At 47.2% G+C, this 16,241-nt stretch overlaps 1 protein-coding gene across 1 annotated transcript in view; it reads left to right on the top strand.

Moving 5' to 3' along the window:
- Positions 1-6,032: 6,032 nt before the first annotated feature.
- The window catches only part of TMC2 (transmembrane channel like 2), a 66,996-nt gene continuing 56,787 nt past the window's right edge, over positions 6,033-16,241 (top strand). The window contains exons 1-2 of the mRNA XM_025932708.2: positions 6,033-6,066; positions 6,222-6,302. Of these exons, the coding sequence (XP_025788493.2) occupies positions 6,033-6,066; positions 6,222-6,302 (115 nt within the window). The remainder of the gene's footprint in view (positions 6,067-6,221; positions 6,303-16,241) is intronic.

Genomic DNA, 16,241 nt, shown 5'->3' with positions numbered 1-16,241 from the left:
GGAGACACAGAATCCGAAACAGGCTCCAGGCTCCGAGCCATCAGCCCAGAGCCCGACGCGGGGCTCGAACTCACGGACCACGAGATCGTGACCTGGCTGAAGTCGGACGCTTAACCGACTGCGCCACCCAGGCGCCCCCAAAATATTTTAAAGTCTAGATACAAGTATGGCTACTCCGGTTTTCTTTTGTTGACCATTAGCATGATAGATGGTTCTCCATCCCCTTATTTTCAGTCTTAAGGTGTCTTTAGGTCTAAAGTCAGTCTCTTGTAAACAGCATATAGATGGGTCTTGTTTTCTTTTCCATTCTATTACCCTATGTCTTTTGATTGGAGCATTGAGTCCATTGGCATTTAGAGCGAGTACTGAAAGATATGAATTTATTGCCATTGTGATGTAGAGCGGGAGTTTCTGGTGGTGTTCTCTGGTCCTTTCTAATCTTTTTTGCTTTTGATATATATTTTTTTTTTTCATCTTTTCTCCCCTCAGAGAGTCCCCCTGAAAATTTCTTGCAGGGCTGGTTTAGTGGTCACAAACTCCTTTAATTTTTGTTTGGGAAACTTTTGGTCTCTCCTTCTATTTTGAATGATAGCCTTGCTGGATAAAGAATTCTTGGCTGCATATTTTTCTGATTCAGCACCCTGAATATATCCTGCCACTCCTTTCGGGCCTGCCAAGTTTCTGTGGATAGGTCTGCTGCGAACCTGATCTGTCTTCCCTTGTAGGTCAGGGACTTTTTTTCCCTTGCTGCTTTCATGATTCTCTCCTTGCCTGAGTGTTTTGTGAATTTGACTATGATATGCCTTGTTGATGGTCGGTTTTTGTTGAATCTAATGGGGGTCCTCTGTGCTTCCTGGATTTTGATGTCTGTGTCTTTCCCCAGGTTAAGAAAGTTTTCCACTATGATTTGCTCACATAACCCTTCTACCCCTATTTCTCTCTCTTCCTCTTCTGGGACCCCTATGGTTCTGATGTTGTTCCTTTTTATTTTTTTAAAATGTTTTTTTTTTTCAACGTTTATTTATTTTTGGGACAGAGAGAGACAGAGCATGAACGGGGGAGGGGCAGAGAGAGAGGGAGACACAGAATCGGAAACAGGCTCCAGGCTCTGAGCCATCAGCCCAGAGCCCGACGCGGGGCTCGAACTCACGGACCGCGAGATCGTGACCTGGCTGAAGTCGGACGCTTAACCGACTGCGCCACCCAGGCGCCCCTGTTGTTCCTTTTTAATGAGTCACTGATTTCTCTAATTCTTAAATTGTGCTCTTTCACCTTAATCTCCCTCTTTTTTTTTGCTTCATTATTCTCTGTAAGTTTGTCCTCTAGATTGCCGATTTTCTGTTCTGCTTTCTCCATCCTTGCCACCCCTGCATTCATCCGTGATTGCAGCTCAGTTATAGCATTTTTAATTTCATTCTATTTTTTACTTCTTTTATCTCTGCAGGAAGGGATTCTAATCTATTCCTGACTCCAACTAGTATTCTTATTATCGTGATTCTAAATTCTGGTTCAGACATCTCGCTTGTGTCTGTGTTGGTTATATCCCTGGCTGTCGTTTCCTTGTGTTCTTTCTTTTGGGGTGAATTCCTTCATTTGTTATTTTGAAGGGAGAAAAGAAATTAATGAGGTAGAAAAATTGAAATTAAAAAAATATTAAAATTAAAAAAATTAAACACACACACAAATCGAATAAATGATGCTGGATCCTAGGTGTGTTTTGGTCTGCGTGTTGAAAGTGGTTTGACACATTAGAGAAAAAAAAGGGGGGGGGCAAGAAAAAAAAGGCATTCGGTTGAGAATTTGAAAAAATGAATACACTGAAGTAGACTAAAATGAGATGATGGGAGTAAAATAGAATTTGAAAAAATATACACAATAGTAAAGAATACAGTAGAAAAAAATTAAAGAAAAATATTTTAAGAAAAATTAAAAATAAAAATGAATTTTTTCTTTTTCTGTAGTCAAGAAAAAGAAAAGAAACAAAAAAGAGAAAAAAAGGAAAAAAGCGAATACACTGTAGTAGGCTAAATAAAACGATGGAAGTAAAATAGAATTTGAAAAAACTTATATAAAAGCAAAAAATATAGTAGTAAAATTAAAGAAAAATATTCTAATAGAAATTGAAAGTAAAAATGAAGTTTTTCGCTTTCTGCATTCAAGAAAAAGAAAAGAAACGAAAAAGAGAAAAAAAGAAAAAAAAGGAAATCGTTTGAAAATTTGAAAAGGTGAACACACTGAAGTAGACTAAAATGAGATGATGGAAGTAAAATAGAATTTGAAAAAATTTACACAAGAGTAAAAAATATAGTAATAAAATTAAAGAAAAATATTTTTAATAAAAATTGAAAATAAAAATGCATTTTTTCTCTTTCTGTATTCAAGAAAAGAAGTGTAAAGGAGAAAAAGAAAGAAAGAAAGAAAATTGAATAGATAGACCTGCTAACATATTGAAGTAGGACAGAAATTACGTTTTCCCCTAGAAGTCAGACTATGAAGCGCTTTATAGTCCATAAACTAAGCCGGCAGTATGACTTGTGTTCTTGAAGAGGGAGGTTGGCCCAGTTGGGAGTGGCTCAGTGTAATGGCTCCGATCTCCACTAGATGGCGCTGCTAGCATACCGGGGTGGAGTGTTGTGGCACTCCTAGGTGCGTATGCACATGCGCGGGAGTGGTGAAAATGGCGCCACCCAGCTACCCAGTCTGTCCTCCCAGATCGCCAATGGTGCACCTGTCCTCCATTCTCAGCTCTCATCCCCTACCTGCTCCTTCACTCTCTGTGACCAAGCCCCAGGCAGTACCTCTCTCCCGAGTTTTGTCTCAGATGCAGCTGTTTTCCCCGGCCCCTCACTTCCGACGGACCGTGGCTTTGACCTGTTCTGCCCCTCTGCGGGAGGGTCTCACTGAGCAATGGCCGAATGTCAGCTGCACCCAGGAACACTTGCTGGATCCTGCTGCTGCCGGTGCCCCGAGTAGGCAGCCAGGTGCCAGCCCACCCCAGAAAAAGTTTGCGAGATAGTGTAGCAGCAGCTTTTCAGGGATTATGGAAAATCACAACACACATCTGGCACCAGGCTTCACCCTTAACGACCTTGTTCCAGCACCAGCGAATGTGGCCGTTCTCTGGGGTCTGCTGGGACCAGGTAGCTTCCACAGTGTCTACCAAATGTCCTTCCAGTAGTGGAACCGCTTTTCCCCGTGTGGTCTGAGAGCCTCCCGGACCCCACTCTGCTGCTGGGGATTCACTTTTCCCACCAGAGCACCGCCAGGTATGGAGCTGCGGAGTTGCAGCCTTTGCGCTCCCCTTGTTTACACTCTTAATGGAATTTAAACCCTCTCCTTTCTCCTTTCTCCCTTTTTAGTTTAGTCCCTGCGGCTGTTTCCAACTTTCCACTTTCTTGCCTTTGGGGAGGGGTGCTTTTCCCGTATTCTCCCCCGCCCCCAGTCTCCGTCCTCTCTCCGCCCGCAAAAGCACCTCCCTTCCTGCGCCTTCTAGCTCCCCAAGTTCAACTCTCCGCGCCGCGTACCTGCTGAATTCTGTGGTTCAGGTTGTGCAGATTGTTGTGTTAATCCTCCAATCAGTTTTCTAGGTGTGTGGGATGGTTTAGTGTTGCTCTGGCTGGATTTCATGGACGCGAGAGGCACAAAAAACTTCCATGCTGTTCCGCCATCTTGGCTCCTCCCCCCTAGAGTTATAAAATGTTAATGTCATCTCTTTTTGTCACCCCTTGAGCAAGTAGCTCAACCCCAGGTCCCTGGGCCTCACAAACCCTGTTGGCTTTCCCCGTCCCCTGCTGTTGTGGGTGGACCCTTTGGAGATGGGGACAGAGTGACCTTGCTCCCTTCCTCAGGGCAGAGTGACGCCTGCACGTGTGTTTACCTCAGCAAGCCCCGGAACTGATATTTACGTGATGTGCCACGAATAAAGCAAAATACTCCGTGTTCGGTTTGACTCCCAAACCTGGACTTGGAATTCCGTAACAACAGTTGTCATAGGTTTTGTTGTGAGAATTTCTGAATTCCCAGCTTCCCCCTTCAGATGCCAAGGCCTCACCCGCCCACCTGCGACGGCAGAGACGGCCCCTCGAGGGTAGGGGTCTCCGCTTTATTCACTGATCATCCCCCCCGTGCCTAGAACTGGGTCTAGCCCCGGTGCCTGCTCGGCATTCTCTGGGGGAAACAGAGAAGTGATGTGCTCCCTGGTGTAGACAGGCCAGGTGCTGGAACCCGAGGGAATTCCCTTGCGGGAGTGAAGGTAATGTAGAAAGCCTTTCCCCCTCAGACCCCAGAGAACCGGGAAGGGCTGAGAGGGTCCTCACTCATTAGGAGAGGCGGGAAGGCAAGCTGGGAGCCCCCTCAGCCACAGGGATTGCCTGGCTGGGAGAGAGGCTGGCTGTAGTCACTCCAGGGCCCCGGGGCTGCAGCGTGGAGGCCAGAGAGTACAAGAGTCCCCTCACTGTCCTGGAATCCTGGGGCTGGGGAGAGGCCAGGTGACAAAGAGAAAGATTTAAAGCCTGAGCTGAAGTGTGTGCGTTTCAGATGCTCCCTCACGTGGGGGTTCTTTGGCCCTTCCCTTCACCAAGGTGGCCAGGCGACAGGCCCTCCTGATAAGTAAATAACAAGGTCTAGCAACAGGATTATAATTGTCATAATTTCGAAGTAGTGATAGGCATACATGGAACTTTGAGATTCCCCCCCACAGCTTAACGTGCTGAGAAAATGTCTATGACTTCCACTGGGGGGACAAAACTCACGCGTTTTTGAGGGAAATGCTGAATTTCAGTTGAAGACAAGGAAAAATGAAATCGTTATGTTTCCCCCCTTTTCTGCTCCCGGGGATCCCAGGTTAAGAACCCAACACCCTAGGGCCTGCCAGAGAATCAATTCTGAACCTCTGGTTTGCAAAGCAGCCAGATGTGCCCTTTTGCAAGGCGGGCAACAGTGGGAAGAGTGGCTGAGCAAGTGACAGGTGGCAGGAGCGGGAACCGTTCATCAGAGGGGCCCGGGGACTCGGCATCAGGATTCAGAGAGTAGACTCCTCGGGCGCTGCCCCAACCTACTGATTCTAATGCCCAGTGTCAGTTCTGGGAATCTGCATTTTAATTTTTTTTTTCAACGTTTATTTATTTTGGGGACAGAGAGAGACAGAGCATGAACGGGGGAGGGGCAGAGAGAGAGGGAGACACAGAATCGGAAACAGGCTCCAGGCTCTGAGCCATCAGCCCAGAGCCCGACGCGGGGCTCGAACTCACGGACCGTGAGATCGTGACCTGGCTGAAGTCGGACGCTTAACCGACTGCGCCACCCAGGCGCCCCGGGAATCTGCATTTTAACCTTTATTTATTTTTGAGACAGAGAGAGACAGAGCATGAACGGGGGAGGCTCAGAGAGAAGGAGACACAGAATCTGAAACAGGCTCCAGGCTCCGAGCTGTCAGCACAGAGCCCGCGACGCGGGGCTCGAACTCACGGACCGCGAGATCATCACCTGAGCCGAAGTCGGACGCTTAACCGACTGAGCCACCCCGGCGCCCCAGGGAACCTGCGTTTTAAACAGAAGGCCTGGTGATAATTTTCACCAACATCCCACAACTTTCCTGGTGCCTTGTCCCAATTAGGGACTCCGGGTAGAGGGAAAGGGCCCTGGGATGCTCTTCACATCCCCCGCGGCCAGAGTGCAGGTGGCGTCAGAGCTGGGAGGTGAGCTGGCAGCTCCTGGCCCCTCCAGGGCCCCTCCGTGTGTAAGTGATGCCTGAAACGTGAGGCCACACTGCCCCTCTGCTGGGAAACCTGAGCGGAGGAGTGTGTGGCCGGATTGAAGGGCTGGGAACTCCCCGCCTCCTTCCTCACCTCTCTCCCGACCTTCACCCACCTCCAGTTCAATCTCAAACAAGCCAAGGGGCCCCGGCTGCCATCAGGGCCCAGAAAGGAAGCCCGGCCACCATGAGGGCAGGAGAGCGCCCCAGGCTGAATGAAGGTGCACGTGGGCCAGCCATCGGTGTGAGCCAGCGCGGGGGCTGAGGCGCTCCTCTGACCATGAGCCGCCAGCCGAAGAGCCTGGGGGAGGAAGGTGAGTGGTCCCCAGCTCCGAAGGGCCCACCCACAGCGTTCCGGAGCAGCAGCAGAGAACCAGGGAAGCAAAGGGGGTCTCTTGAGGCACAGGGACCGGGCTTGAGCCCAGGGTCTGCCACTTGCCCGCTGAATGGCCCCCATCTGGATATCCAGCCTCTCCCAGCCTCACCCATGAGATGGACGAAGGCAACTTGCTCCCAGGCAGGACCATCGAAGGGACTGCCAAGGGCACATGTAAAGTGCCCCGCACGGTGCTGGTGTTGGCAGAACCCTGAGACCCCAGCAGGGTGTCTCAGTCTCCTGCTCTCTTGGTTAGAATCACCTTTCCTCAGCAATCCCCTCAGCAAACTTCTCTATCTGTCCGTCTGTCTGTCTGTCTGGGGCGGGGTGGATGGGGGATGCGGGGATGTTCTGACCTCGTGTCCGCTCCAGGGTGGCAGAGATATGTCAGGACTGGGGATGCTTGTTAGTGAAATTATCGGGGCCAGGTCGTCATCTGGGACAGTGGGGACCGGCTGAGGGCTCCCCCATAGCAGAATGGGGGTGATCCAGGAAGGGGGATGCCCAGAGGTCGGCCATCTGTCATGCTTCATCTCTTCCAGCAGGCAGTGGGGTGAGAGGGCAGGTGAGGAGCGGCTCTCCAGGCACAGGTGAGGTGGGGTGATGCCTGAGTTGGGGTGTATGTGAGATGGGGTGACGCGTTCCTGGTCTGGCCACCACCCAGCGTTCTCTTCCACCCTCCTCTCCCCTCCCCCCTCCCTTGTAAGGACTCCTGGGGGCAGGGCGGGAGTGGGGGGGGTGGGGAGGCAGGTGCTTTCATTGGGGAAGGGACGGGATGCTGCACAGAGAGGCCCTGCCCACAGCCCAGAGTTAGGGACACTGAGTCGAGCCTCAGGAAGCAGTGACCATTTAGCAGGGAAGCGCCGTCCAGGCAGCGGGTTGGTCGTGGAGCCAGGACTCACACCCAGGCCGCCTGACTCCAGACAGCACGCTCGTCACCTCCACAAAGTACCAGCAGTAGCGGGGTTAGGCCACCTTCCCATCAGGAATGCGGCCACAGCTCTTCTGTGAGCCGGGGAAGGCTGTACCCAAAGTGGGGCCACCTGCTCCAGGAAGAGCCGGAGGAAGCCATCGGCAGGAGAGAGGACCCTTCGAGGCCATGAAGAGGGCAGAGGCCGTACTCACAGGTCAGGCAGCCTACGCTTCGGGTCATGAGACGTGTTGTGGATGTTATGATGCCATCTTCTCTTTCTCGAATCCCCCCGATAAGCGAGGAAGCAGAATTGCAGGAAAGGATGGACATCCAGGGCGAGGGTGGAAGAGATTCCCCCAGCCGGTTCTGAGGGGGAGGGACTCGTCTGGGCCCCCACCCAGGCACGCTGGACCGGCTCGGACGAACTGGCCAGCATCCACCTCGTCTGTCTCCTTTGCCAAGCCCTTCCCTCTTGTCACCCTCTGCTTCCCCACAGCCAGGGGCCCGAGTCCCATCATGACAAGTCGGGGGGGGGGGTGGTGTGGGGAAGAACCCAAGAGCAAGGCTTGTGGAAAAGCCAGGACCCTGGGCAGGAGGGAGGGGCCAGGACACCACCAACTGGCATCTCAGCCCTCCTTTCTGCCCCCAGAGCTCCAGAGCTGCCCCTCGGCCACTGTCTGTCCTCCCTACCCCACCCACCATCCAGTCATTATTTCCCTCCAGACATGGGGACAAGCGTTAGAAATTGTGCCTGCGTGTGGCTGGATGAGAAACCCCTTCCCCACAGGAGGGTCAGCTCTCTTGGGGACGGTTGTCTAGATGTGGGACGCACAGATCTGTTTCTCCACATCCCACTCTCCTTGACCATGTCCCTCCTGCACCCGGCCTGGCTCCCCTCTGCCCCAGCTGAGGGGGCTGGCCTTGGTGTCATGGGTGGGCACATGGCCCTCAAGCAGGACTGAGATGGAAAGTCATTTTGCCTAAAACACAAACATTTTCCTACTGAAATATGCCACTCACCGCCCCCCCCCCTTGCCATGCTCCCTTCTCCCATAAAAAAGAGGAAATGAATTTTCATTTCAGGGGTCCAGATGGTTAAGGAATACAGCAAAGTTAAATATTGGGAATCCATTAGGTTAACTGAAGCCCGATTACATAAAGGTTTTCATTTTAAGTCTCCTCTGGAGTCACCTCTGAGGGGACCTGATAGCCTATTCCTTCAGCTTCTAGGATGTTGAGGGGGGAGAATGTCTGAGAATACAAAGCTATTTTCTCAAAATGATTACAATCTGTCATTCTGTTAGTCGAAGAGGAGGGTCAGAACTCTCCTGCCTTCCAGATCCTTCTGTAAACGTATTTAACAGTGAAAATCACCGAGCTGGAGGGTGAGCCAGACCCTGCTGGGCCTTCCAGCTTCTCCTCAGCCAATTTTCACTTTGGATCAGGTCCATGAGCCCGAGGAGGCCTGTTACGAGTGAGGGAGTACATGCTGGGGCTTGGAGGTCTTCCTAAGGTAGCAGCTGCTTTTCTGGCTCCTAAATTATTCATTGTGTGGAGTCCACGGAACACTGGCTGTAAAGAAAAACTAAAAAAGTAGAAGAGGCTTGGGGAAGATTGAGGAGCAAATTCTGGCTTGCTTTCCACATTCCGTATGGATTTCGTTCAGTTGGGAAATAACATTACAACAGGAGTTACAGCCTGTAAAAAATGCATGAACCCTCGACTTTCATCCATAGCGTTTGAAAAAAATGCTTGGCATAGCTCATTACCAGAAAGAAAACCATTTGTTAGCTGATTGAGGACACACAGAGCTCAGAAGAAGATGCAGACGTATATCGACATTTTTACCCAGTTCTTTCAAGCAACACGCAGCTGGTGTTGGATGGGACCCAGGAGACCTGTTGCACACACTCTCTGCTCTTCTGTCCTCTCTGAGAGCATAGCTCAGTTCTAGAACTCTTCTAAAGGGTCACAGCTGCAGTAACACACACTTTCTCACACTCGCTCCTGGTCTTTGGACAGGGTGGCTTAGTTTCTGGCTCCACCCCCGCCCCCCCCCCCCCACCTCCATGATGGGGGCCGAAGCCTTCCAGAGCCATGCGGAAGAACATCTACAGGACAAACCCATCTCTCACTGGCTGATACTGACCTGCTTCCTAATTTGGATGAATTACCATTACCCTTAAATAATCTTGCGTTCACATTTTCTGACCGAAACCCTTTTCCCGTAGGAGGGGAGTCAGAGAAGAAAGAGATCAGGGCAGGAGGGAACCAAGAAAACCTATCCGGCCACACATATGATCACCTGTCTTTGCATCTAGAAACAACGCTCATTGCTTTTCAATGAGCTGACACCAGTTACCTCGTGCCATAACTGCAACAATGAGAAACCGAGTCCCAAAGATTGTTAATGGTGGAGTCAGACCCTTGCTCGGTGCCTTTTCTTGCCTTCGCAGCGAACATGCTCACGGGGCCTGCCCTGCAGTGACCGGGAACCGGTGTCCCAACCCCACAACAGTTTCATCAGTGCTTCTAGCAGCATTCTCTGATGCAGACCACATCCTGCAAAACAGGCTCCAGTATCACACCCTCACCCTCCAGATTTCAACCCAGCTGCCCCATGGGTACAGCTCTCTGGGCAACCTCCCCTGTGCGAACTCCCCACCCCAGCAACCAGATTATAGCCCAGACTCTGCCCTGCCTTGCTCACCCATGCATCAGACCTCTTGGCATTTCCACTGGAGCCCCTCCATTGCCTAGAATCCCCCCCACCTTGCTAGCACTGCCACTCCCTTCTCCCCTTCTTCTCTTGGCAAAATCCTGTTCATTCTTCCAGAATCAGAGTGAACATCAGTTCTTTGCTAAGTATTTCCAATCATCCCAGTTATACTTTATCACTCTCTCTCTCTCTATTTCCATGACTTTTTTTTTTTTTTGGCCCACCATATTTATTCCTTCTTTTTAAAAACAAAATGTGTTTATCTAAGTTGTTGTCAAAAACCGGCTTCCTAAATATCACCAACACAACCTACTGATAAGATAAAGCTGCTTTATTGCCTATAGCGAGAAAAGCTTTGGAGGGTCTCAGGAAAGGGAAGGAAGGTCAGAATTTACTGAAAATTGAAAGTTTGATTTAAGGCAGGACTTTCAAAGTGGGGGCTAGATTGGAATTGGATGAGAATTCTAATACAAGAGTCAACAATAAATGGCAAGGTCAGGATTTTGAGGCAAAGCATTCAAAGAATCTTTGGGTGCAAATTTTTGGTGATGCTTTCCATTGAAGAGTTGATGAGTCTTTGGGAAAATCCTGCAATGACCAATCAAGCCATTTGCCTGGGGGAGGAGACTCTTGGAAAAAATAAAGTCATGCTAATGAAGACAGAGGTATAACACAAAGTCATCTTAATGAGGACCCTAAGGTGTAGTTTTGGGTTCTCTGTGTCTGGGCAGAGTGTGGGATAGATGGTTTCTGTTCTCAGTTGGTCCTTGTGGTCATTATTCAGCCCAAACTGAAGGTCAGACCATCAATATCTGAGAACATCAATCCAGATCTTCACCGCTGTTTGAGGTATCATAATTGCATGTCAATCACCTGTGCATAGTTGTTTCAACCTCCCAGTTTCTGGGGATAGTTGTTTCAACCTGTGTGTCAAGTTTTCCAGTTCTTTCTTCTGCATGACCTTTTGCTGAATCATTTGATGCATAGCAGGTATGCAACAGCATTTAAAACTCTGGAGATCACACATCTGAACACTGGTACACAGACAAATACAAAGAGAAGGATTATGGCCAGAGTTTGCATAGTTCACTTTTCAGCCAGGAGCCAAGAATGCCCAGACTAAATAAAATAACAAATCTCATGCACAATCGGAAAAGTCCATGGAACCAAATATGGGATCAAAGTTCCCCGCTTCCTGATATCTTTGTTTACTTCTTGGATCTTTTTAGTCATGTTAAAGATCTCTGAGAGGTCTTCAGGAATGCAAGTACAACATTCCTCCCCTGAACATTGCACATTACCCTCGAAAGGCCAACATATATCTGAAGCAGCTCTGATATAAATCATCTCTCGTCCAATGTCATAAACCTCTCAGGAGATGGATTCTTGGTGGATTATCTAATCACCTTTTATTCTCTCAATAATAGCACGTAAGTTTCATTTTACCATCCAGACTTCTTCTAAAGTATGGAAATGAAAGTCCTGAATTTCACAATACCCCTAGAATAAGTAGGAGGTCCAGTTCTGGAATTAAGGCCCAAGTTTTCTTTCTTCAATGAAACTCTTTACTAATCTTGTTTTCCTAGAGGGCAAACTACTGGGCCAAAATGGATCCTGGGTGATGTCAGAAGCAATCCTGAGAATAGGTATTAGTTTACCTAAGTAACAAGTTCCTGTCTGATTTGCGGGTAATAGTAGGCTTCTGTACCAGATCCGATACCGGTCACTGGGGGCCACGTAATGATCTGGTTTGGGCCAAAATACTACTATGGGATTGGGAAATAATGCTGTAAAGTTTTGACACCGTTCATCAAAAATAGATTGGTATCAGGTAGTGAATGTTGTAGTATCGAGGTTATTAGGTGGGTCTAAAGGAAAAGTAACGTGTTTTGTTGATCTGCAAAAGCGAGACAGTCTCCAAAAATACACCACCTGTCCCCTGATCTCCTTCTAAGCTTTAGTTCAGTGACACTATTGTTTCAGCAGAGTCAAGGCCCTCCTAGAATGTGATGGGGGTTTTGGGTTTCCGGCCACTTGGCCTATTGTGGAATTTACCATCTAAAACATCACGCAGTGGTTGAGTCCAGTTTGCCAGAAAACCAACTGATTTCTTACATGGAATTGGGACCAAAGACAGCTGAGTGGTTCCCAAGGGAAATATGCACTTTAGGTATTTCATGGGTGAATTGTAACTGGGTATTGGATTCATACCAAGGAGTGATTAAGGAAGCAAACAGGGCTTTATTAGTAACACAACTAAATACAGCCTTACGTTAGTGCAGGATGGAATTTAGGTTAAAGAATAGAAAACAGGGGAATACAGGTTACAAAGTGGCAATCTATGGTCTTGTTCCATGGATCTCGGGCACAACTGTCTATATCCAAAGACTGTCTGCTTCAAGAGGGCTTCTAAGCACCCTCAGCTTGAGGTCACCAGTAGCGATGGTCTTCCAGTAATTTGAAGATGGTGATGTCTCTTCAGTCGAAGGACACGAATCCAAGAATCGACCCCTTGAGAGTTTCACTACTGTGCTAGTTGTTAACAATACCTGCTAGAATCCTTCCGGTCGGGGTTCTGAGACAGTCCTTTGATTAAAGACAAAAACTCTAGACTACAGCTGAGATTTCAAAGAAGTTTCAGGGTAAAAACAAGTAGTATCTGTAGGTGACAGAGACTTAAAATGGCTATGGTTAGCTTATTACTAAGAACTTACAAAAGTGAAATATTTCATAGCAATAATGAAACTGGCCAGGAAATTTGGTTGTTTCTATGGGATGCAAAACAAACATAATAGGGCAATCTAAAAGTTTTGGGCAAAACGTTTATAATGAGTAGGCATGTTTTTGTATAGACAGGGAACATTATATCTGACTTATAAAGTTGGTTAAACATAATCTTTACAGAGAAAAAATGTCTTGAGATATAATGTATAATTAGATAAAAACATATACATAATATAACAAGAACATATCAACCAGATAAGAAAAATAGATCAAGAAAATTATGTAAAGAGGGGCGCCTGGGTGGCTCTGTTGGTTAAGTGTCTGACTCTTGATTTTGGCTCAGGTCATGACCTCATGCTTGGTAAGATCAAGTCCCACACAGGACTGTCAGAACAGAGCCTGCTTGGGATTCTCTCTCCCTCTCTCTTTGCCCTTCACCAGCTCATGTACATGTGTTCTCTCTCTCTCAAAATAAAGAAATAAACATTTTTTAAAAAGAATACTATGTAAAGAGATTCATTCAGTCCAGTAGGTCCTAAGCTTATGTGGGTTTTTTTTTTTTTGAGAGAGAGAGAGAGAGAGAGAGAGGAGAGAGAGCACATGCACATGTGCACTGGAGAGGCAAAGGGAGAGGGAAAGAGAATCTTTTTTTTTTTTTTTTTTTTTTTTTTTTTTTTTAGGAGACAGAGAATCTTAAGCAGGCTCCACAGCCAGTGCAGAGACTGATGCAGGGCTTGATCTCACAACTGTGTGCCAGAATCAAGAGGTGGACACTTAACCTATTGAACCACCAGGCGCCCCAGCATGTGTATTTTAATAAAACTCTATAGGTAAATCTGATGTGCATCTCCAGTTGTAAAGCACTGGCCTAAAAGATGCCAGATTCAAATTAAAGAATATTGTTATCAAATAAACATTTTAAATGATAATTGAGTTGTGACTGATTATTATACTGTTGCCTAACATCAGGCAAATCACCCGCAGGACTCCGATTAATGGAAATAAGTCATGGACAGCAAGGGCATGCAGCAGACCTCTCAGAACTGCCCATAGGGCATACAGTTGCTGAAATATTTAAACATTTGACCTATCCCAATTTAACCTAGGAAAGGCTAAGCGTCTCCTCTGATTTGACAACTCTTCCCATGAAACTCCAACAGTAACATATCAAATAATCCTAATTGTTTCTGGCACCTCTCTTTGTCATAAGGTGGAAGAATAAGTCTTTGTGATTTTCCAGGGACCTTCTGGGAAATCTCAAAGATAGTTTTAGATACAAAAGATATTCTGAAAGTTATTTTTCTTCATTTTACACTTAGGACTCAATCTTAGAAAAAAGAAATCAACAGTTGTCAGATTTGAACACTTAAGATAGGATCATGGTGCCTTAGAAACCATATCTGGCTACTCATTTGTTTTACAGGCCAGAGTGTAATCTATCTTCATGAATGTTCCATGTGAGCTCAAGAAGAATGTGTATTCTGCTGTTGTCGGATTAAGTATTCTATAAACTTCAATTAGATCCAGTTGATTGATGGTGTTGTTCAGTTCGACTATGTCCTTACTGACTTTGTGCCTGCTGGGTCTGTTGATTACTGACAGAGGGGCTGGACTCCCCAACTGTAATTGTGGATTCGCCTGTTTCTCCTTGCAGTTCTATCAGCTTTTGGTGTTGTGTTGTTAGGCGCATACATGTTAAGGATTGTTATGTCTTCTTGGAAAACTGATCTCTTTAGCATTATGTAATGCCCTACTTTTTCCCTGATAATTTTCCCTGTTCTGAAATCTGCTTTGTCTGGAATTAGTACAGTTACTCTAGCTTTCTTTTGGTTCGCATTAGCATGGTATATTTTTCTCCATCCTTTAACTTGTAATCTGTATTTGTCTTTATATTTAAAATGGATTTCTTGTCTTTCCCAATATCGGCTCTGACAACCTCTTTCTCTAATTGGTATATTTAGACCATTGTGGTTAAAGTGATTATTGATATAGTTAGATTAATATTTGCCATATTTGTTGCTGTTTTCTATTCATTGCCCTTGTATTTTGTTCCTAGTTTTGTCTTCCACTCTTCCTTTACATTTTGTGGTTTTGACTGAGCATGTCCTATGATTCCAGTTTCTCTCCCTTTTTAGCATATCAGTTGTACTTTTTTTAGTACAACTAAATATCGCTAGAGCTTGCAATATCCATTTATAATTAACACAAGTCCACTTTCAAATAACATTAAACCACTTTATGGGTGGTGCAGTTTCCTTATAACAGAGTATTTCTTCCAGTTCCTCCTTCCTGTCCCCTTATCACCACTGTCAGTCATTTCACTTATTCATGCGCTATAGTCATCCAATATATTTTGCTATTATTATGTTAATCAAACTCTTATCTGTTGGATCAGTTAAGAATAAGATCTTAGATCTCAGCTTATCAGTTTCCTCCTTCGAAAGGCCTTCGTTAAGTCTGGGTGAAGCCCACCCCTGTGCGTCTTGAATCATAGAACTGATCACGCTATCTCTTCCGCTAACTCAAAATGTGTTGAGGGACAGAATCTTGTCAATCTCATTGCTGCTGTAGCCTGTAGCCAAGCAGGCAGGCACATTGCCCATTTGAATATGCCACCAATATCCTGGTTTGAAACCCAAAAAGAGAACTTTGAGTAGCTTCTCTCTGAACCTCAATGCAAATTGCACTCACTAAATCTCACTCCAGCTCCCATCACACTTGCACTGATACTATCTCGGTTGGATTTCCCGACCACACTTTGAGGTAGGTGCCTATAGATCGATCAGGTTCCCTGGAAGCAGAGCCTGATATGGGGATTCGTGGGCATGTGATTTATCGAGGATGGCTGTCAAGAGACAAGGAGTGAGGGAAGCAGGACAGGGCAAGGGAAGGAATCGAGCCAGGATGTATGCTCAGATGGACTCTAACCATCCTGTGATCCCACAGGAAGCTCTGGAGTATGAATGAGCCACAGATTTGCTCAGCCTTGAGGCAGAAGACTGGACTTTTGTACCTCTGTATCAGTTAGTAATTGGCCATGGGCTGACTCAAGGAGAGGAAAGGGATGTAAACATCTGGGCATTTCCCGGCAAGATGGCTCCCATCAACCAAAGGCTCCCCGGAGAAGGGAGAGCCTGTGAGCTGTTAGAGCCTCCATGCCCAGGAACCAGGGGATGATGCAGTGGCCCGGTAATGGGATCTGGGTTGACCAGGGGCAGCACTTACCAGAGTACCCACAAGGAAGCTGACTCCGAAAGAAAAAGCAACCTGCCCAGCGGTACCCAGATAATAACCATCAGAACCAGACTTCAGACCCAGACAGCCAGACTCTGAGTCCCCAACTCCACCTGCCCAAATCCAGCCCCACCTACCACAAACTAGTTCTGGTTGCTGTTTGACAGGGCGGCCTGCTTCTCAGAATGTAAAATCTCTAGGGGCAGGGAAGCAGCTAGGAAAGCTCTCTGTGGCCACTGCATTGCATGCACAGCCTTGAGAGACTGCATAAGGAGTAGGGTAGAGGTGAGAATTTGGGAAGCTGAGAGTCCACGTCCCAGCCTCCATGACTGCTGCTGGGAATGGCAGGTGATGAACTTCTACTCTGCTCTGCCCAAAGTTGGGGCTCAGGAAATCTGCCTGGCCATGACACAAAAGCCTGGATGGTGGCTCCTGTGGACAATGAGACCAAGTGCCCTGCAGAAGAGTTCCCAGGCACTGCCCACTCAGAGGCAGGGCCTCAGGGGGCAAAAGCGGGAGGCAG

This window comes from Puma concolor, chromosome A3, assembly GCF_028749965.1.
Source record: "Puma concolor isolate L17-30 chromosome A3, mPumCon1.1.hap2, whole genome shotgun sequence".
NCBI lineage: Eukaryota > Metazoa > Chordata > Mammalia > Carnivora > Felidae > Puma > Puma concolor.
The sequence above is the reverse complement of the archived record's forward strand: the minus strand, read 5'-3'. Positions and strand labels throughout refer to the sequence as shown.